The following is a 22,907-nucleotide window of genomic DNA, read 5'->3' as shown; positions in this document are numbered from 1 at the left end:
AAATTTGAGAATTTATAGGTTTTATTTATTTGAGGTTGATGTCTTTGAGTTTTTAATATCTTTGCCAATTTCATGTCTAGTGATTTTATTAATTACTGAGAGAGATGTGTTGAAATCTTTAATGATAACATTAACAATTTCTTGATTTCAAAGTTATGGAAAATAGATTGTTATAAAATTAAGGTGGTTGGAAGTTATAAAGGCTGCATTTTTAAAAGCTATTTAATTTGGAAGGAAGGGAGTGTATTTGCATTTTAGAATCACAAAGATTTGCATTCCAGTACCATTCCTGCTATTTGTTATGTTGGAACTCCCTCTTAGCCTATTTTTTCTGTGGTTGAGTAGAGATAACACAAGCTTTTGGTAGCTATTGTGATGATTGGATGAGATAATCTTTGTAGAATTCCTAACATTGTACCTGGTATGTATTAATTCCTAAATAGGAATTATTTTGTATTTTTTAATTTTTGTGTATTTTCTTAACTTACATACTAGGACATCAAATATGCATTTTAATATCTGGTCACTTTTATCTTGTTACTTTTTATTTCATCCCTGACTTGCACCATGTTCCTTTTTGATTACTTTTTCCTCTTGCTTTTGTATGCCACTTTTATTGACAGACTCCTCAGAGATTTGAGTGTATATTGCCTTGGTTGTATTAAGAAGTTTTTGTTATGTGTTTTTCTTCCTTGACATAATTTTACCCACCTTGCAATGAAGTATTAAAGAAGAATGGTTGTATGATAGATAAGCTTTAGCTAATGTACACTTGTCTCACATTACTTTGCTGCCTAAAACAAATTGTTTTTCTTTTCCAGATAAACCGAGAAAGCTGGTGTACAATAGAACCATGCCCAGAGGCAGCATCTCTTTTGGCTTCTCAGCAGAGCCCTGGTGAGCAGATCTTTTCCATTTTCCCGTTTGCATGAGTAACTCCATCCAAGATATTAAGTTTTCTGGAGCCATAGTCCTACTCTAATAATAGATCATTGATTTGTAGCTCTAGTCTTCCGTAGCGTGTTATATAGTAATCAGAGGAAGGGATATATGTGATTTTGGTTTGTAGGCATTTGGTCTCACAAGTAAAGATGAGCACAAGTAGTTTTCTTAACTTCATTATAGTGGCAACAGACTTCACATATAACTTCTTTTTTTGTTTTTGTTTTTTATAGTTGTAGATGGATACAATGCCTTTATTTTATTTATTTCTTAATGTGGTGCTGAGAAATGAACCCAGTACCCCACATGTGCCAAGCAAGCGCTCTACCACTGAGCCAAAGCCCTAGCCCCACAAATTGCTTTATTTATTTACTCATTTGTGAAATTATCTGGTGCTGTGCATTTGTGTATGATACAGGATTTTTAATCTGGTAAAATTATAAATGTATGTATTATTAGGGACTAAACCTGTGGCTCTCAATTCTTGCTATACAGTGGACTTATGTAGGTGAGCAAGCTTTAAAAATACCTGGATCCTACCCTCAGAGATTCTGATTTAATTAGGCTGGGGTGTGGCCTGAGTCTCAGAATTGTAACCTCCTTTGGTTTTCCTCCTGAGTAGCCATGGTTGAGAACCATTGCAACTTTGGAAGGATTGTCCAGAATTTAGTCGTTCCTTAAGCCTCTATGAAATAACAACAGATGGAGGTAAAATGCTTTTAAGTTGCTTGTTATGATACAACACATGACTTGTGGTCATTTAGGATTCTCAACTTTAAACCCACCAACTGTCTGTGATGTAAGGTTTGTTCCCTAATGTCTGTGTACTCTATTGTCTTCCATCTGTAAAGTTTTAGTAGCTTGCCTCATTGGAGGCTCTTGTACTAATGACATGGTAGGTGATTTTATGTCTCTATTTCCATTCTTACAGCTGCTAAGTAAATACTAGGAAATAGCAAGCATTCTGGGTCATTGAGTCTGCTTAACCCAAAGAGCCTGTGTTTTTCCTTTCCAGTTTTTGTTGATCTGCTTTGAAAATTGATGAGTCTTTGTCATTTGCTATTCTTTTTTGAAACAGTTTAGTGATAGGTACCCTGCAGTAGTATTAAATTCTGTCTCCAGTAAGGTTTCCTACTGATTCTCAACTCTGTCTCTGCTACAAAGGAAGTATCAAAAGCAGATATGGAAAGTATTTTTCCCTATTTTTGTGTCACTTTTTGATAGAGTTGTTAAAGGATATTATGTTATAGTTAAGTTTAGGGTCTCCACATTCTAAATGTTAGAAGTAAAAGGTATGCTACCTACATCATTTTGGTTCCTTTAGCTATTTAGAGTTTTTTCTAAAAATATAGTTAAATTCTCCCAGTGATCTAAGCAGTGAAGCTTTCTACCATATAAAAGTTAAAGGAAATTGTGTCACAATTCGAATATTCAGAGGAAGCAGTATATCCACATCTTGTCATTTATTTGACTTATTTCAAGCAATGGTTTTGAACCCCTGATCATTTACTCCAGGGCATTATCTCTAATTGTGTATCCCTTTCTACATCTTAACTTCAAGTATAAGTAGTTTTGCCTTTTTGGTGATTATTTTTTAACCTCAACATAACAAAATTTAAAATCCTATTATGCTTTAGTACTTCACACCCAAGATTTTTAGTTTAGGCAGGTATTTGTTGTTGTTGCTTTATATGTGGTGTGTGTGTGTGTGTGTGTGTGTGTGTGTGTGTGAGAGAGAGAGAGAGAGAGAGAGAGAGAGAATCCTAGGACTTGAAGGTTTCTTTTTTTTTAATCTTCCTTTCTCTCTATCCTCCTCCTCCTTGTTTTGTTTGGTTTTTTTGGGTTTTTGTTCATTTGTAGTACTAAGGATTGAACCCAAGGGTACTCTTCCACCATCCCCAGTTCTTTTTTATTTTTTATTTTGAGACAGGTTCTTCCTAAATTGCAGAAGCTGACTTGGAACTTGCCTCCTGCCTCAGCCTCCTGAGTAACTGGGCCACCACATCAGGCTCAGGCTTCAGTTGTTCTTTCACTTTATAAACAGTGTCTCAGTAGAGCAATAGAGTTAGACCAACTAAGATAATGCCTTTAAGATCACTTTGTGTAGTCTTTAATACTGATAGGTACAAGATAGGATTATGACTAGCATGATTTAACAAAACCCAGTGCATTTTTCTGGTGTGTTTTCCTGTTCTTTTCCAACTAAAATTTGTTAGCATATACAGTTGCATATGGCCTAAAGATAAAGATACATTCTGAGAACGTGTCATTAGGTGATTTTACCATTGTGTGAACATGATAAGAGTGTTCTTATGGCAATCTAGAGGTATAGGTACAATCTGCTGCACACCTAGGTTGTATGGTGTATACCATCATATATGCGGTTCATCATTGACTGAAATGGTTTTATGTGATGCACAAATTTGTAATTTTCAACCCAGATGACTAGATAACATCTCAAAGAACATACGTTCTGCTGACTTTTAAAAAGTTAATGATGCAGTACTCAAAAAATTGGGGGCATATTTATATATGGGTTATAAAACAAGACTTGTCCCTGCTATGCCCATCTTCAGGATACTGTCATCTCAATATTTACATAATCACACATCTGCTATGTGCTAGGGACCAACGTTCTGGTTACTATATGTATAAATTATTTATGTCACTACAACTCCTGGGAGATACTCATCATCCCATTTTACAGGTATGAAAATGAAGAATAGAGGGTTAAATTACTTCTTTCCTGGGATCTTCTAATTAGGTAGTCAGACCTAGATTTAAACCAAATCCATTGAACTATTAATCTAGTACTCTAGTTTACACTCTGATATGCTGCTCTATATTATTCATTAGGGGATGTGTACAAAGAAAGGAAAGAGTTCATTAATTTAAAAAACTTAACACATGTGACATGAGGTGTGAATTAGTCCCCTTTAAGGAAGCCCCCCCTTCCTTGCCCCCACAATGGAGGTGAACCTGGGGTTATAATGACTTAGGGTCCTTCTGTCTCCTTTACTCCTTTTCCATACCCTTCTCTCCTCCCTACTTCAGCAATCAACATTATTTCAAACAGTGAACTGCTTCTATCCCAAACCAGGTTTGTGGTCCTTTTTGCTGGCTTGGATTTATTTTCTGGGTGAGGTATTTCTAAGTCTGCATCTGGATCTTCCTGTGAATTTTCCGTTAGAATATCTTGAGCTGGTTTGTTTTCCAGTCTGGAATTTGGACATGGCCTGTTAGACTGCCAGCTGGACAATCTAGCAGCTCAGCATAGTTGCTGTGACAGCCCTTTCTTTTCTTGGCCAGCTCCCTTGTTTTCCCCTCAACCTCAGAATGGAGCTTTTGATTTTTCCAACTGGGAAAAAGGAAGGGAATAGAAAACCCACCCACTCCACCTAAGTTTTACTATACTTTGTGCAGTGCAGGGAAGGGGTCTTCCAGAATAACCATAATTTCTAATGTCTTAAAGGCAGATCTGTTTCCATTGAACTAACACATCTGAAATAGTCCATCAACTATAGGATCTTTTCAAAATTTTCATATTAATCCAAAGCCCTGATTCATTTCATATGGCATCCTTTATACAATTCTTTGATGAAATTATCTTTTAATATGTTCATTTCTGCCACAGATAAAATTCCTTCTCCTCACACATTTTTATTTGGACACTCCCCAGTACCTAGCTAAATGCCGAACTATAGAACAAGTAATTTTACTGACCAGCAATGCATGACCTATACTGATTCAGTGCCACCTTCATCAAAACTTACCTGGCTAGTTCAGGGTAAATGATTTTATTGATTATTAACTGTTAATTTAGATAAAACTTCCCATTATCTACATCCACACCTCCCCCTTTTTTTCTCTCTCCTCCCTTTTTCTTTCTCCCTCTCCTAAACACACACACATACAAACACAATTATCATTCAAGCTTTGAATCTAAGAATCAGAAGATTCGGTAGAAGTTAACTAGCACAATCTACACTTCTGCCTTACGCAGGTAGTTTTTCTATGATATGTTGACATAGGCATTCAATCTGTGCTCCAGCCATCCTGGTGAAGTGACATTTATTATTTTTTGAGGCCCCTGCAAAGTCCTAATAATAGTGAAACGGCCATTTACACCAAGTGGTCTTTGTTCAGTGCCTAGAAGAATACAGGAAGAACCTACTGCTGTCTTTAGGCACATTTTCTTCAAGCTTCTGCCTAAGCTGAATGTAGCTTGTTTGTTTCTACTGTTATAACCTCATTACCATGCACACATTTTTTGTTTATCAGTGTTCAGATTTAAATGTTATCTAGGAATAAATTAATAGTCATGTGTGATATCAGCACATAGTAATATGACCATCCCCATTTTGGATTCCAGTACATTGTATGTTAATAGGACCTAAAATTAGTAGTGTGTGTTTGTTTTGACATCACCTTGTTTTGTCAGATCCTTTTGAATTTGGTCTCAACCAAAACATCTGGGTAGGGTTTTGTTTTGTTTTTGTTTGTTTTTGTGGTGCTGGGGATTGATCCCAGGGCTTGTGCACATGAGGCAAGCACTCTACCAACTGAGCTATATCCCCAGCCCTGGGTAGAGTTTTAATGAACTCTTCCCTTCATCACTTGGTATCACCTACAGATTTGAAAAAGTATGCATGTATTAGTGTCCTCATCAAACAATAAATAAACTTAATAGAATGATAGGCATTGCTTCTGTCTTCAAACCTACAAAGGAGGTTAGTGTCTACTCACTACTTGACTTCCAGATTCTTCATCTGGAACATGTCAATAACAAGGATAGGAACTCTGTTGAGACAGAGGAGGGATTTGTTTTTTGTTTGTTTGTTTGTTTGTTTTTGTTTTTGTTTTGCGGTACTGGGGATCGAACTCAGGGCCTTGTGCTTGCAAAGCAAGCACTCTACCAGCTGAGCTATCTCCCCAGCCCAGAGGAGAGATTTGTGACAGAACTATTAATGTTGAGGAATCATTGGATTCCATGCATTAAATCTCTGTAATCCTATTGCTACTGAGGGGGGAACCATTACTATTTAGGTAGAACATGGTTCTAAATTATCCTTTTTCTTTAACTTACATAACATGGCAAACTCATGAATGGCCTGTGGTAAACATATGAACCTAGAATTAGAATAATAGAACTGAAAGCTATTAATTTGACTATGTCCTTTCTAGCTTCTTGATACCTAAAAAGAAAGAGAAGGGAGGGAGGGATGTGGAGATGGGTTGGGGGGCGGGGTGTAAAAGAGAAAAAAGACAAGTTGCTGAGGTGAAAAGAAACAAAAAAAATTTTTAAGTATCAGTTGAATAAATTTTCTTTTTCAGAGAACTTTTTGGATGTTGCACTGAGCAGAGAGTGTGACTCAAAACAAGGTGTATTTCAGAAAGAATCTGGGAGTGATTCTGACCTCTTTCATTCACCCAGTGATGAAATGGACAGCATCATCTTCTCAAAGGTATTGGGGTACCTTCCTTTCATTTTTGTCCAGTGACTCTCATGTTCCCTTTGGCCTTCCTTAAATCTTTTTCACCTAGTTCTTCTTCCTGTGCTCATCATCTTCTCACAGCATATTATTTTCCTTAATGTGTGACTCCTGCTAGTAAATTGTGATCCAGCTAGCCTTATAGACTTTACTTGCTATTGAAGAGTGTAAGTATTCCCTTTTGAAAAAAAGTGAGATTACCAGAGTTATTATAAAGGGCATTGGCCAAACTTATTTTCTACAAAATTATAGCTGGTTTACATGCAAGTTTCGCTTTATAATGAACTAAATCAGATGACAGTGAATACTCTTCCTTGGACAGGAAAGGACTGCAACTTAGACTGTATGATGTCATGTGTATAAACTAACCATACAGTCATTTTCTGATTAACATGTTGAGCCCTTAAACTTGCTGTTGAGCCTGGTGATTTCACCCTTATTCATCCAGCCCGCTTACTTGGAACTTTCTAGATGTTCACTAAGGGAGCCAAGCTTTCTCTGTAGTGAAAAATGCATGCACACAAATCAGTTTATGTTTGCATATAATTTGAGGCTCAGGAAGTGGGTGATGGGAGCATTTTGCTGCCTTTTGCTTGGGCTTGTTTCTCATTGCAGCAAGTCATTTTGTCCCCTAAGAAGAGTAGAGGGCTTCCCCACAGCAGAGAGGGCAGATAACACTCAATTATGTGCCCCAAGTGGTTTTTCTTTGTGGTGAGGAATGGAGGGGCAGAAATACCGTGGCATCTCTGAAGAAGATTATTTCTTCTGGTTTTAAGATGACTTTGGAAAAGTGGTGAGAACATTTGTGCTAGTGGGTGATCAAGTTATCCAAGAGAGGGTGGTGATTCTGTGTTTAGAAGTTATAGTATAAGAATAAAGGCATAAAGTCCTGGAATTCTGGTTTGGAACATACTGAAGCCTCTGTGAATACCCTATATACTTCCTTTCACTTTTGTCCAGCAACTCTTCTGTTCTGATTGGGTATTTCCCTACCCTTTCCACCTTGTTCCTTTCTCTTCCCAGGGTCCTTGGGAAGATTTATGGTGTAAACATCAGGATTTCTGTAATCATTACTTATAGTGTATTGACTGAAGGGATTCTTTGAAGTGAAAACTCCATACATTGGAAGAGGGAAACTAACATGGGTTTTAAAATATTGGAATTTGGGTAATTTCTACAATGCCTTTGAGGCTTTAATTGTAAGGACTTCTGTTCTCCCAGGGGGAATATCATTATGAATATACATGTCTCTAAATACATGGCTTTTGTCTGAGATAAACACATTGGATGGTATCTCTAAGTCCCAGCTTTAAAGTGGTCCCATTGATAATAACTGAAAATGGGTCATGGCTACATGGAGGTTCATTGAGTATTTATTTATGTTTTGAAATTTTAATGGTAAAAAGTTTCTCTTAAATTGGAATTGTTTTCATTTAGAATAACAGTCTGCCGAAGTGGTTTGTGACCAAGAGGCTTTGCAGTAAACATTTCCTCTTGTGTAAATAAAACCAAGGACTTACTACTTGTGAAAGGAAAAGGAGGGAGACAAATTAATATCAATAGAGTGTTTACCATACACAAGGCCCTACCCAGCAACTCTAGGGGTTTTGTCCTCTTTTTACCCTGGAGGGAGTAGAGGCTCTGATTAGTAAAGAAGTTAATCCAAAATTACTGAGTAAGAGAATTGAGATTGGCACTTAGGCCTGACTCTAAAATCTGTTCATCTTTTGTTATTTTGCTCTCAGTCTCTGAAAACCTCTTGTAAAGCCAGCAATTCATTTGAAAGTATAGTCCTGATAGACAGGTCATCAGCTACTTCTTTAGAAGTCTTCCTCATTGATCATCCACACATGGATTGTGCAATACCAGAATGTTTCAAGTACTTCCCAGGGCCTAACCTTTCCCTCCTTTCTCTTCCCAGGGCTTAACTCTCCTGTTCTCATTCTCTAAAAATATAATCTGTGGGCAAAACATTGCAACATCCTTTTCTATGAACCATGAGTGGGGCATTAGGTCACTTCCTGGAGCCATTTGTGTGACTGTGGTCTTACAAAGGGCTCTTTAACAGCCTGAAGTGCTTCTCGCCAACTGTTCACCTTAACCTATCTTTCCATTGAGTATTCCTCCCAGCAAATGGAACTGTTTAGTGAGTGTTATGAGCTTCATGTTTATTCTTATGAATATTTGTGGATTACTAAAGTCTTTCTATTCCTTATATCAGCAGCATGAATTTTGCATTTTGTTTTTAAAATGAGAAGAAATCCTGGAGTTCTTTTTGGCACTAGCTGAGAGAAAAAGTGTGATCATAAAGTATACATGATCTAGGCCACTCTGATCTGATACTTAAGATTCTTAGATAAAATATTGTACATAAATGGATTAAGTGATTGTGGTATGTATTAGATGTTTAAAATGTGAGTTGTGATTTTTCAAGGCAGGATGCCTTGAATATAGCATAATAAATAATATTAAATAATTGGGAAATGAATGAAAATTAAAGGACTAGTGTTTTGGCACTATTAAACTTAATTCCTCAGGTAAAGTAGTAAGATATGAAATTCCTCAGGTAAAGTAGTAAGATATGAAGTGTGTAGCTGTTTTACATTTTGGTGTGTATAAGTTATATAATTTTTGTACACATAATTCTTACTTACATAGTATAACTCTGGTTGAGGAAGACAGGAAGGCATTTTCCCCTAACATTTCATTATCATAACACAGAAACATGTAGAAAAGTTAAAGAATTATGCAATGAACACCAAATATATCTAACTCTCACATTCTTTTTATTGCATTTACTTTCTTACATAGCAGTGTTTCTGTCCACTCCTCTGTTTACCGACCAGTCCACCTAAATTCTTGGATGCATTTGAAAATATGTCAGTACACTTCAACTCTAAATACTTAGAATTCATTATTTGTCTACAGTTGGGTTTTATTTTTTGTAAAATTTACATACAATGAAATCCAGAATCTTTTTTTTTTTTTAATTTTTATTTTTGATACTGGGGATTGATCCCAGGGACAACTTTATCACTGAACTACATCTCCAGTCCCTTTTTATATCTTATTTTGAGACAAGGTCTCACTAAGTTGCTGAGGGTCTTGATAAATTATCGAGACTGGCCTCAAACTTGGAATTTTCCTGCCTCCGCCTCCGGAGTCACAGGCATGTGCCACTGTGTCTGGCTGAAATGTACAGTTTTGAGGATTCAGTGACTTTTGATAAATATATTCATTCACTTTTTAACCCAAGCCCACATCAAGGTATATATACAATAAAGATCACTTTGGATAGTTTCCTTTTGTTCCTTCCCAGACAATCCTACATTTAAACTCTCCAGAGTCAGCACTCCCCACCTCCCCATCTATTAATTTTCCATGTTTCAGAACTTGATGTAAATGGGATCTAAATAATGTTTCTTAAGTACCTAGAAGTGGAATTGTTAGATAATATGGTAGGTTTAGGTTTATTTTTATGAGAAACAGACTATTTTCCAAACTGGTTGTACCATTTCACATTCTCACCAGTGATGTATGAGAACCCCAGTTGTTCTGCATCCTTACTAATATATATAATTATTTTAGTATTTCTGGTGTCCATGCAGTGGTATGTCATTAAGATTTTGATTTGCATTTCCTTGGCAACTAATGGTGTTGTAAACACACTTTCTTGTGTTCATTGGCCACTCATGTATCTTCCTTTGTGAAGTGTCAAATCTTTTAACCATTTTTAAAAAATGTATTGTTAGTTGATTTTGAGAAGTAGAGTTCCATATATAACCTGGATACCAGACCTTTATTTGGTTTATGTTTCACAAATATTTTCTTCCAATCTTTGTCTTGCCATTTGCTTTTATAATGATGTTGCAGTGAGCTGAATTTTTTAATTTTGATGAAGTACATTTATTAATTTTATCTGGTTATTGCTTCCTGTATCCCGTCCTGTTTTTGTTTTTCCTGCCCTTAGTCTTGATGTTTTCCTTTAAAAGTTTTATACTTTTATCCTTTACATTAAACAGTCAGATCCATCTCAGTTTTATATTAAACATTTTAGTAACAGCTCTGCAGATTGAGAGCACTAGGACTCAGTCCTCACTGCACATAGAATCATTTAAAGAGCTATTTAAAAAGAAAAAAAAAAAAGTGCATCTGGCTCTTAGCTGAGACTAAGAATCTTGAGTTTGTCATTTAAATTCACTGATCATCAGTTTTATCAACTAAAAATGGGAATGACAATATGTACTAAATCAAATAGTTATAAGGATTAAGAGGAATAATATTTCAAAATAACAGAAACCTGACGTGTGATAAGTAACTAATAATTCAAGATTGTCATTTTTAAAAATACTTACTATTTAAGAAGAATAGTAATAGCTTCTAAAACTTTATGCAGATAACATCATTTTGTTTTGACCTTTTCAATAGTTTTTACCTATACAATTATTTTATAATTCAAATCTTACTAGTTTATTTTACCCAAAATTAAGCAGAACAATGTCCTTGGGTCACTTCATAGCTTAGTTTCTGTTCCTCAAGCTGAAGCTATCCATTTAAGGCTGCTGCATGTAAAGAACTGCCACACTTTTGCCTTTGTCTTGCTTGGACATTCTTTTCTTTGAAAGCATTCTGTGTTTGCCTTTTGCTAGCCTGATGTCTTTTGCAGATTTTTAGGATTATATAAGCCCTGAGGATTTTTCATGATGGTAGAGATGATGCTTTTTTGTGTATTCCAACCCTCCTGTATGCAGGAGGAAAATCAATTATGAGAACTCAAGGAGGGAAAGATTTGTGTCATTCTCAGATTAGACACAATTTTAGTTTCACCAATGTTTTTCCTTCTCACATATATACACAACTCTCATCCACCCTTTCCCCCTTATGTCTGCCTTTCTAGATCACCTCTGTTTCTTTGTCCTTTCTTTCTTTGGTATCCTGGCTTCAAACTGCTCTTAAGGGGAGAAGAAAACCCTGCATTATGTTTTGGCCATATGCTAAATGTACCACTAGAAATACCACTTAATTATAATCTCATGTACATCAGATATCTTGAATCAGCTGATCCCATGGCATCATTCCTTCAGACCAGGGGTAATATCCTAAGTCCCTGGAAACCATTTAATTAGCAGACATTTTAAGATAAGTTATCTCTCTAAAGAAAGATTGACACATAACTCAAGAACCCTTAACAGAAACTTTGGATCTTTAGGCATGGAACATTCTGTTATATGCCAGAAGTCATAAATTTTCTGTCCTTCTAACATATAAATGGAAAAACATTCCCTCAAACTCAGTATTTCTATGTGTGTAAGGGGGCAGAAAGAATTGGGGAAGCAATAGTTCTTTAATCTTTATTGGGTAACTCTAAGAACTTCAGTACTAAATAGATTCAAGGATTGAAAAGAAATTATTTTTAAAAAATTGAAAATTTACAGAAAGTTTGTGTTTCTTCTGTTTGGTATCATCCGTAATTTAAATGGGCATTACTAATCTTTCAGTAGACCTCATATTAATATCTGACCTCTGTTAGATCTAAAGATCATCTGTTTAACCCTTTCTTACTAGATGGAAAGGCAGCATGAAAAAGTGACCCCCCATAGTCAACATGCCTAGCTATAGAAAGACCCTGACTATATTCTAGATTCGATTTCCGGTTTGCCACTCTTTTTTGTTGTACAGGGATGATACAAAGATGTGATGCAGTTGGGGAACAGTTGAAAACATGTACAAGTATTGGGGAGAAAGTGAAGCCTTCTTTAGATTTGTTCCAGCATTGATGAAAACTATTTGCCTTCATATTTAATGGTTGAACTCAGTTTTGGTTTATGACTTTTGTCTTGCTTTTCCCTTTCTGAATAATACAATAAAAATACATGGGTGTGAGAATATTACACTATGTGAACCTTACTTTTATCAGGAGTGCAGGACTGAAAAAAATCGTAGTTACTGTAAAGACTCCTTGGTCATTCCTCCGTGAGATCAGAGTTGAAAACACATGCCAGAAAATGTCATGGCACACACCAGGGGAAAAGGTTACGTTGAAGATAGATTCTAGACAGATCTCTTCTTATTTAAAACATATGAACAGGCCATCAAAGATTTTCCCATTTTATTTGAATGTTTTGGGAAAGGGTGGATGTTTGTTTTATGAGTTTCAGATTAACAAAATGCAAAGTGATTTGTTTTAAAAATAGTGTCCTTCTAAGAGTAGATGTCAAAGTGAAGAAGCACCTGTTCTACTGTCTTGAGTCATTTCCAAACTGGGAGGAGCTAACCTGTAAGAAGAATATATGCCAAATGGAAACTAACTCAGAGGTTTTGTTGCCTTTGAAGCCCTTCTTGTGTGTTTTAAAACAGACTTGTCTCACATTTTGCTTATTGATGCCCATTCTGTTTATCCCCTGCTATTGTTTTGAGAATTAGAAATTTAGAGAACTAGGTGAACATATTCATTTCCTAGTGCTGCTGTTAAAAATTACAAGAGTTAGGGCTGTACCTCAGTGATAGAGCACTTGCCTGACATGTGTGATATTCCTGAATTTGATTTCAAACTCTGAAAAAACAAAAAACAAAACAACCCCCTGCTCCAAACTGGGTGACATAAAAGAACAAATTTGTTCTCTCACAGTTATAAGGGCTACATGTCCTGAAATCAGCATGCCTGCTGAGTTGCTTTCCCCCTAGAACCTCTAAGAGAGAACCTCCTCCATGCATCTCCTAGTCTCTGGAGCTTTTGGCCAGCCTGTGGCATTCCATGGGTTGTCCAGTCTTCACTTAAGTCTTCATGTGGCATTCTCTTGTATCACTCTCCTCTTCATTTCATGTTGGATCTAGGGCCACTTCTACTGTGATCTCATCTTAACTAATTACATCAGCAAAGACCCTATTTCCAAATTGGTCACATTCTGATAAGGACACATTTGAGAAGAACACTGTTCAACCTAGTATAGTGAGAAAGCTAAGACATTCTACAAGTATTTTCTACAGTTGACATTTAGGACTATTTATATTTTCTTTCTCTGTGGAGAGTGTCCCTGAGAATAGAAACCCTTCAGGATGGCCACATAATTCCCTTATTAGCTTAAAAACAACTGTTAGTGATTTTATTTTAAAATAATACTTATTGTACTTTAGTATTTACTTGGTGAAGTGTAGTTTTATTTTTTTTCCTGTATTTATTTATTTATTATTTTTTTTTATTGTATACAAATGGGATACATGTTGTTTCTCTATTTGTACATGGAGTCAAGGCATACCATTTGTGTAATCATACATTTACATAGGGCAACGATGTTTGATTATTTTTTTTTCCTTCCCCCCCACCCCTCCCACCCCTCTTTTCCCTCTGTACAGTCCTTCTTTCCTTCATTCTTACTGCTCTCCTTATCCCTAACCCTAAACCTAACCCTAACCCTAACACTAACCCCTCCCACCCCCCATTATATGTCCTCATCCGCTTATCAGCGAGATCATTCGTCCTTTAGTTTTTTGCGATTGACTTCTCTCACTTAGCATGATATTCTCCAATTTCATCCATTTGCCTGTAAATGCCATAATTTTATCATTCTTCTTTGCGGAGTAATATTCCATTGTATATATATGCCACATTTTCTTTATCCATTCATCAACTGAAGGGCATCTAGGTTGGTTCCACAATCTGGCTATGGTGAATTGAGCAGCAATGAACATTGATGTAGCTGTATCTCTGTAATATGCTGATTTTAAGTCCTTTGGGTATAGGCCAAGGAGTGGGATAGCTGGGTCAAATGGTGTTTCCATTCCAAGATTTCTGAGGAATCTCCACACTGCTTTCCAGAGTGGCTGCACTAATTTGCAACCCCACCAGCAATGTATGAGTGTTCCTTTTTCACCACATCCTCGCCAACACCTATTGTTGCTTGTATTCTTGATAATTGCCATTCTAATTGGGGTGAGATGAAATCTTAGGGTAGTTTTGATTTGCATTTCCCTTATTACTAGGGATGTTGAACATTTTTTCATGTATCTGTTGATTACTTGTACATCTTCTTCTGTGAAGTGTCTGTTCATTTCCTTAGCCCATTTGTTGATTGGATTATTTGTATTCTTCGTGTAGAGTTTTTTGAGTTCTTTATAGATTCTGGAAATTAGCACTCTATCTGAAGTATGGTTGGCAAAGATATTCTCCCACTCTGTAGGCTCTCTCTTCACATTGCTGATAGTTTCCTTTGCTGAGAGAAAGCTTTTTAGTTTGAATCTATCCCAGTTGTTGATTCTTGCTTTTATTTCTTGTGCTATGGGAGTCCTGTTAAGGAAGTCTGATCCTAAGCCAACAAGTTGAAGATTTGGACCTACTTTTTCTTCTATAAGATGCAGGGTCTCTGGTCTGATTCCGAGGTCCTTGATCCATGAGTTGAGTTTTGTGTAGGGTGAGATAGGGGTTTAATTTCATTCTATTGCATATGGTTTTCCAGTTTCCCCAGCACCATTTGTTGAAGAGGCTATCTTTTCTCCATTGCATATTTTTGGAACCTTTGTCTAGTATGAGAAAATTGTATTTATTTGGGTTTATGTCCATGTCCTCTATTCTGTACCATTGATCTACCTGTCTATTTTGGTACCAATACCATGCCGTTTTTGTTACTATTGCTTTGTAGTAGAGTTGAAGATCTGGTATTGCAATACCCCCTGCTTCGCTCTTGCTACTGAGGATTGCTTTAGCTATTCTAGGTTTTTTATTCTTCCAGATGAATTTCATAATTGCTTGCTCTATTTCTGTAAGGTACATCATTGGGATTTTAATTGGAATTGCATTGAATCTGTATAGCACTTTAGGTAGTATGGCCATTTTGACAATATTAATTCTGCCTATCCAGGAACATGGGAGATCTTTCCATCTTCTAAGGTTTTCTTTAATTTCTTTCTTTAGTGTTCTGTAGTTCTCATTGTAGAGGTCTTTCACCTCTTTTGTGAGATTGATTCCCAAGTATTTTATTTTTTTCGATGCTATTGTGAATGGGGTAGTTTTCCTAATTTCTCTTTCTGAAGATTCATCACTTATGTTAAAAATGCATTGGATTTATGAGCATTGATCTTGTAACCTGCTACTTTACTGAATTCACTTATGAGTTCTAAAAGTTTTCTGGTGGAATTTCCAGGTTCCTCTAAATATATAATCATGTCATCAGCGAACAGGGATAGTTTGAGTTTTTCTTTTCCTATTCGTATCCCTTTAATTTCTTTGGTTTGCCTGATTGCTCTGGCTAGAGTCTCAAGGACGATGTTGAATAGAAGTGGTGAAAGAGGGCATCCCTGCCTTGTTCTAGTTTTTAGGGGGAACGCTTTCAGTTTGAAGTGTAGTTTTATTTGTTTGATACAAGTGAGGGAACTTTTCTGATACTGACTTAGAGACCTTGTCCTTACAGGGTTTTTTTTGTTTGTTTGTTTTTTAGTAATACATATTTTTAGTTTGATGAATCTTTGTTTTATTTATGTGATGCTGAGAATCAAACCCAGTGCCTCATGCATGCAAACCAAGTGCTCTACCACTGAGCCACAACCCCAGCCCTGCTATAGGATTTTTAAAGATAATTGAGATAACAAAGTAAGGCAGTTTGAGTTGAAATCACCTTGGATTCGAATCTTGATTCTGCTGCTCACTGGCCTGTGTACCTGGGAGAGTTCATTAAACAGCCTGGGCCCCGGTTTCCTGACCTGTTCTATGATCCCATTGCATTTTCACCCTCTTCCCTCTCAATCTCATTTCACACATTATTTAAAAAGGAATTCATCTAGCAAACCAGACTGTGGGGGGCGGGGGGAGGGTCAATAGTAGGTGAGATCCAGCCAAAAAGGTACAAAGGTGCTTTTAGAAGGTAGTATGCTTTTGGTCATGAGTGTTACATTAAACCTTTAAAAAGACTCTCCTTTAAGTACAGGGCTTGTTTTCTATTCCAAAGCTGAAAGGACTTTTTGGCTCTCATACTTAAAAAAAATCTTTCTTTAAGAACCACATATTTCTTCATTTTTAATTAAAACATTGAATCAAGTGACTAATTAGAAATATATTTTAAGTGGGGAGGGGGGTTGAGGCATTCCTTTCTCTGTTCCCTGTTTCTTGTCCTGTTAGAGTGCAAAATAAAGAGATTAAGGCAGCACCTACATCTATAACTGATAATATGATCATGCATCTCTTAGGTACTTCCAAAAAAAAAAAAAAAAAGTCTTAAGGCCTTTTATATGCCATGAAACTCTTACTCATCAAGAAGTGGAGAGTGTCAGGCAGCTAGGACTAAAATTTGCCCTATTCCTATGCACTAGAAGTTAACCAGGGAAAAAACATTGTCACTTTATCAAAGATCCCATTACTAGGACTGATTGTTTTGGCTTCATAATGTTCAGCCAAGTGAAATGAGAATAAGCAATAGTTTTCTTCCATTTTGGTATTGGTGGCAAACTTAAGGTGGGATTAGAAACTACTCTGTTTTTCTAAAGGACACTTAATTATGTACTTGCTTTTGAAATATTAACTTCACCATATTTTTGTTATAGCCATACAGGTTGCTTTTGAGCAAATTAAGTCTAATAAGATATGAATTAAGAGTTTTCATACAGCAGAAAGCCCAAAGACAAAGGGTTCCTCTCATTTCTGTTGATTGTATTGATTGAAAGTACAAACCTAAGAACTACTTCTAGTCTAATACCCTTGGTAAGATGACGGAAGGAGGTAGACCTAGAACATTTCTTTACTGGAATCCAAAGGGATTTAAATCCAATTGTAGTAATGCTTAAAAGAAAAAAAAAAAAATCTCTGCTCTAGAGCAATTATTGATCTTGTTCACCTCTGATCAACTATGAAACCATTGGCTTGGTCTAGAGTGACTGAGATTATCTGGTTGATCCTGCCAATTTCAACTGTATATATTTTCTCTCCATTTCAGCCTGAGGAAGAGCAGTTGGTCTGTGATATTACAGGATCTGGTTCTTCTACTGATGACACAGCTTCTCTGGATCGACATTCTTCTCATGGCAGTGATGTGTCCCTCCCTCAGATTTCAAAGTTAAACAGATCTAGAGACCAGCAAAGCCATGATGGCTTCTACAGCCGTGAGATAGGAGCTGAGGGTCCAGAGGGTGAGAGTGAGCCTGCTGGCTCTGGGGAAATTGAAGAGGAGGAGATGGACAGCATCACTGAAGTGCCTGCAAACTGCTCTGTCCTGAGGAACTCTATGCGTTCTTTGTCCCCTTTCCGGAGACACAGCTGGGGTCCTGGGAAGAATGCAGCCAGTGATGCAGAAATGAACCACCGGAGGTGAGAGCCCATTCATTTAATGTCTCAGTGTCTGCTTGTTTTTGAGAAGTTTCTGATTTGGTAATATTATCAGTAATAGATGTTAGGAGACACCATGGTAACAAAGAAATAATATGGACTGTGGAATCAGGCATCTGTGTTCAAACACCAGCTCAATAACTGAACATGTAGATAACCTTGGGCAAGTCATTTGACCACTCTGAGCTTTAATTTTCTCATCTGTAAAACAATGTCCTTTCAGAATATTTGTAATAATCAAGTGAAATGTGAGTGTTGCTTAGTGAGTTTTTAATAAATGATAATGTTTTTTCTTGCCAGATTTGTTAATGAAATTTATGAATTAGAAAATACTGAGCCTGGCATGATGGTGCAGGAGGATTGCAAGTTCAAGGCCAGCCTTAGCAACTTAGCAAGTTCCTCTTTTAAAATAAAAATACTTTTCATGAAGGGTCTAGGGATGTGGCTTGGTGGTTAAGCACCCCGGGTTCAATCCCTGATACCCAAAAAAAACAAAAACAAAAAAACTTTCTTGTCAATTATCAATTAAGAAATAAACATGAAGTCTTAACACATGTCACTTATTCACAGTGATTCCTGAGAATTAAAGTCTTCTGTCTCTAATGCAGAAAGTTTAGATGAAGTCTAAATGATCAATGTTTAATCCTCGAGAGAGCATGAGACTCATGAAATACTATAACATTATTGGTACTTCCCTAAGTGTCATGTAGTTTTGGGAATTTTTACAAGGGTGGCCCAGTCTTAGTCCTTCAGTTTGGCCATAGCCTATACAGAAGATAAGTTGGATTTGGCTTCTAACCACTGAATGACTGGATGAATTCAATCAGCTGTTTTACCTGTAAAGAACAGGTACCCAGTGTTTACCAGGGTGTACTCATTCCACTTTCTTAATGAGGAGAACTGGCTAAGAGAGGAGACTGACAATTAAGTGATGTAAACTACTCAGCTGAAACAGTTTGAGAACCTGCCTCAAATTACAAAGAGTTTGAGATGTAGTACAGTGGTAAAGCACCTCTGGGTTCAATCCCTACTACCAAAACCAAAAAGAGAAATCCTATGTTATATAAAAACCAGTTTCTTAATGCTTTCTTTCCAAATTTTTTACAAGCTGTATTTTTCAAAAGCATTCTCATAGTAGAAAATATGAGAACATGGGAAATGATCCCTACAGCCAGAATTCTATCCCTAATGCAAGGGGACCTTCTTTTTTTTTTTTTTTTTTTTTTCTCCAATGTTTTTTAGTTGTTGTGGACCTTTTTATTTTTTTATTTTTTTTTATATTTGGTGCCGAGAATCACACACATTTTAGATAAACGCTCTACCACTGAATCACAACCCTAGCCCAAGGGGGCCCTTGATAGGACATCCTTGTGTTAGATGCAAACAGCATCAAGGAACAAGTGTTTATTTTTTATAATCTACTATGGATCATGATTTGATTTCAGAGCTCCATGCTGCTATATATCATGTAGCCCACATGAGGAAATTGAAGCTCAGATTAAATGATGTGTCCAAGTGATCGTAAGATCTGAGATTAGAACCCCGTAACATAAGTTATTTATATTTTCAACCTGTAGGTCATGAGATTGTCTGTTTTAGTTTAGTGTTAAGGATTACCTACTGTTTTAATACTTTTGGAGATAATGGAATGAGAATTAGGTTTTAGTTAACAGTCTAATAATAGTTTGACTAATTCTTATGGTATTATCTGCATGTAGTGTTACCTTAATGTTAAAGTCTTAAGGAAAATCCTTTTACTTTTATAATGTAATAAACTTTATAAGTTGTCATCTCAATAAGTAGCCCTCCAAAGAATTTGTCAGGCCTTTTTGGTTCTGACATTTTTCTCATTTCGCATTCTTTCATTTTCTTACTTTGTGTGCTATTTGTCTTTAGGGATTATCTCTCTTTCCAGTGTGGTGTCTGATTATTTCATGCATTTGTGTCTCATTTTGTTTCACCTGCATCACTGACCTCTTCCACCATTCATTTTCAGTTCAATGCGAGTTCTTGGGGATGTTGTCAGGAGACCTCCCATTCATAGGAGAAGGTACAGAGTTCACAAACTTGATGGACTAACTGTGTTGCCTCTGAGCCTATACTAACAAGCATTTCATCCTGCTTAATCCATAATTAAGCAATCTCTTTTTTCTTTCTTTCCCTGCACCTGCCCCCTGTCACCCAGTGCTGAGGATGAAACCCAAGGCCTTTTGCATGTCATGCAAGAGCTCTGCCACTGAACTGTACCCCCCAGACCCTGAACAGTCTATTTTAAAATAACATCACTTCTAATTCAGGCAAATAAAATATCAGTATTTATTAATTGCTTATATCAGTTTCATATGAGATAATTTCTTTAAAGGCTTTTCATATTTTATCTTCTTAAACATTTTGAAATATATTTTTTTCATGTGCTTATTGGTTCAGATGACTTTGATAATAGGGTCTCACCCAACTTTTCTTGGAGAATTCAAAGTATTTTCTGTGTCATGCCTATGTAATGTATTCTGGGGAATACTTTTCTTTATCTTTTTCTCTACAAAAGAAGAATTGGAAATACGTGTGTGTTTACTTACAGGTCCTAAATATTTTCAACACATTCTTTAATAATATGATGAAAGACTTTACTACTAGGTCAGTTGGCAGGTTCCATTTTGTTGTTGACTTTGTATTTTCAGAAAGCAATTGAGAGGCATAAACTGTTTTCTTAGTCTTTGAATCCCTTAATTATTATGTTGGGTAAAAATTCAAAGCTAAAAATAAGTGATTTATAAGCTGAGAAATTACTTCTCATCACTAAAGTGCTGATTTGCTTCATATTCGCCAAAAGCTACAATTTGTTTTACTAATTAAAGTAACAGTAAAGTTTATATGTTGTTCTTCCATTCTTTGGAAAATATGGTTCTGTTACTGTTAGCTAAGTTCTCACATTGAGAGACATTTGTAAAGAAGTATTTTTATCTATCAGCTTAGTGTGTTGGGAAGCAGGCAAATAGTGATCTGCGTACTTGCATCTTTTTCAAGTGGATGCTTCCTTTAATTCTAGATTTTAAGCAAAAAAATGAGCTTAAATTCAGACATTATCATGAATCTCAAATGATCATGTCTTTCGTTAAATTACCCTTCAAGGGAATAACTTGTTTAAATGCTTTTTTCAGTAAAAGGTATCTAAAACCTTTGGAAATATTTTTGTTAGGCTCTGTATTAGAAGGTCTTCACTATGAACTTTAAAAAATATGCTCTTGATGACAGGGTGCAAGATGACAAGTTACTGGATGCAGTTAACAAGCCCAGTTATAGTTTTACCTTTAGTGAAACTTAGTTTTTAGGAAGAATATGATGTATAATTTAAAATTTCATAAAATTGAAATGTTCCAATAGAGGAGTGGAAGAGTGTTTGTTTTTTAAAAGTTAGAACCTTCATAAATCTCAAAACCAAAGAAGAACCATTTAATATTACCCCTACTACTTAAGGAATTAAGGATTTAGGATATTGTCAAAAATGCAATAATTTAATGATTTTTCTGCTACAAGGAGGGGACAGATATTTTAGACTATCAGCAATTTCCTGTGAATCTTTGCAAAAGCTATTATTATGTCTTTTTTTTTGTCCCTATTACTGTTCATCTTAAATTTTTTTGCAGTCTTATGCATCAGTATCATGTTCTGAGAGTAAGATGTTTGAAACTACCAAAAGACATTTTGAAGAATGATTATTTAGCAATGTATATTCAGTTAACTGATATGCCATGTTGTTTTTCAGTAAGTTGGATATTTAGGTACAATGACCCAATTTATTAACAGTGTAGAGATTTAAAACTTAATATCTTCAAAAAATGTACTTCTGACTCCTAGTAATATTTGAAAATATATATGTTGTTTCTGTTCACCCAAGTAAATTCTAAGTCACTCTGTTCCTGCTTACCATAAATGTGTCTTGACTATGTATTTCTGCTTCCTGCTTTTGCACTTATGAGCTTTATACTATTAATTTTAATGTGATTTAAACTGTTTTATATAATTTAATGGGAGGGGGTAGGTACCAGGGATTGAACCCAGGGGTGCTTAACTACTAAGCCACTTCTCCGGTGCCTTTTTAAATTTTTTATTTTGAGACAGGGTCTCACTAGATTGCTGAGGCTGTCTTTGAACTCATATTGCTCCTGCCTCAGCCTCCTAAGCCACTGGGATTATAGGTGTGTGCCACTGCACCTAGCATTTAAATTATTTTTAAATGCTATTTTAAAGACTTCTTTTTAGAAGAGCCATAGGGGAAGCTGAGCCCCCACCACTTTCCTCGTTTCCCTTTCCTCTGCCCCAGGTCACTTGACAAGCAGTTATTAGATGTATTCGAGATAAGGTATGTTTGGTGCATGCAGGCCTTCCCATTCACAGGAGGCAGTAGGGAACTGAGCAGTTTTACTGTTATCCAGCAGTTCTATTTTTATTCCTTTTTGGGAAAAGAAAAGCATATATTGCTTAGATTTTTAAGGCCCAAATAGCAGCAGTGCAGCTGTGTGTGTGTGTGTTTGTTTTTAAGGATAAGTTCTGTTAATCAAAAATTCTGACCCAGAGCCCTGGAAGTGTGTTCCAAAGAAAGAACCAGAGGAGTTGAGAGGGTGGATTCCTGACCTGTTGGTACAGTGATACAGTTTCCTTTACAGAGTAACTTATATTTTTAATTGGTTATTTTTTTAGCTGATTATATGTATTTAGTCTCTCCAACCCATTTTTCTGTCCTTGCTATACTGGGATAAACAAAGGAAGTAGATGATCAAATTATTTTTATGTTTTGGTTTTTATTTCTTTTCTTCTTAATGTCGTGGGCATAAGGATACCAACTAAAATTTAAAAGATACATTTCCAATTCAGAACTATAGAATTCTAAGGGGAAAAAAATTTCCCTTATTTTGGTGAAAGTCCAAGGGAATATGGCCTTTGTCACATGTTTTATTTTTAGAACGAGAGCCTAGTGGGTAACTTTTAAAGATGTGATATAGACTGAATAGCTTGCAAGATTTATGAATTGTCAGGTTTAATTGGACCCTTACTGGAAACATGAAAAAAAGAAAATGATGACTCAGTGAGCCCACCCTAACAGTTTGTCACTGTTACTTTTAGTCCTGGGTTAGAGCTCCTATATAAGGGTACTGTGGGGGCAGTGT

At 36.1% G+C, this 22,907-nt stretch overlaps 1 protein-coding gene across 11 annotated transcripts in view; it reads left to right on the top strand.

The window, feature by feature from the left end:
* Akap13 (A-kinase anchoring protein 13) overlaps positions 1–22,907 on the top strand; it is a 358,212-nt gene that overhangs the window by 261,384 nt on the left and 73,921 nt on the right. For 8 of the 11 annotated variants that reach the window (XM_047540454.1, XM_047540456.1, XM_047540459.1 and 5 more), the window contains 4 exons: positions 822–897; positions 6,277–6,407; positions 17,354–17,724; positions 19,739–19,792. In XM_047540454.1, the coding sequence (XP_047396410.1) occupies positions 822–897; positions 6,277–6,407; positions 17,354–17,724; positions 19,739–19,792 (632 nt within the window). The remainder of the gene's footprint in view (positions 1–821; positions 898–6,276; positions 6,408–17,353; positions 17,725–19,738; positions 19,793–22,907) is intronic. The other 3 variants (XM_047540458.1, XM_047540460.1, XM_047540462.1) reach the window with 1 other exon arrangement.

The sequence above is a fragment of the Sciurus carolinensis genome, chromosome 2 (genome assembly GCF_902686445.1).
Source record: "Sciurus carolinensis chromosome 2, mSciCar1.2, whole genome shotgun sequence".
Taxonomy (NCBI): domain Eukaryota; kingdom Metazoa; phylum Chordata; class Mammalia; order Rodentia; family Sciuridae; genus Sciurus; species Sciurus carolinensis.
The sequence above is the reverse complement of the archived record's forward strand: the minus strand, read 5'-3'. Positions and strand labels throughout refer to the sequence as shown.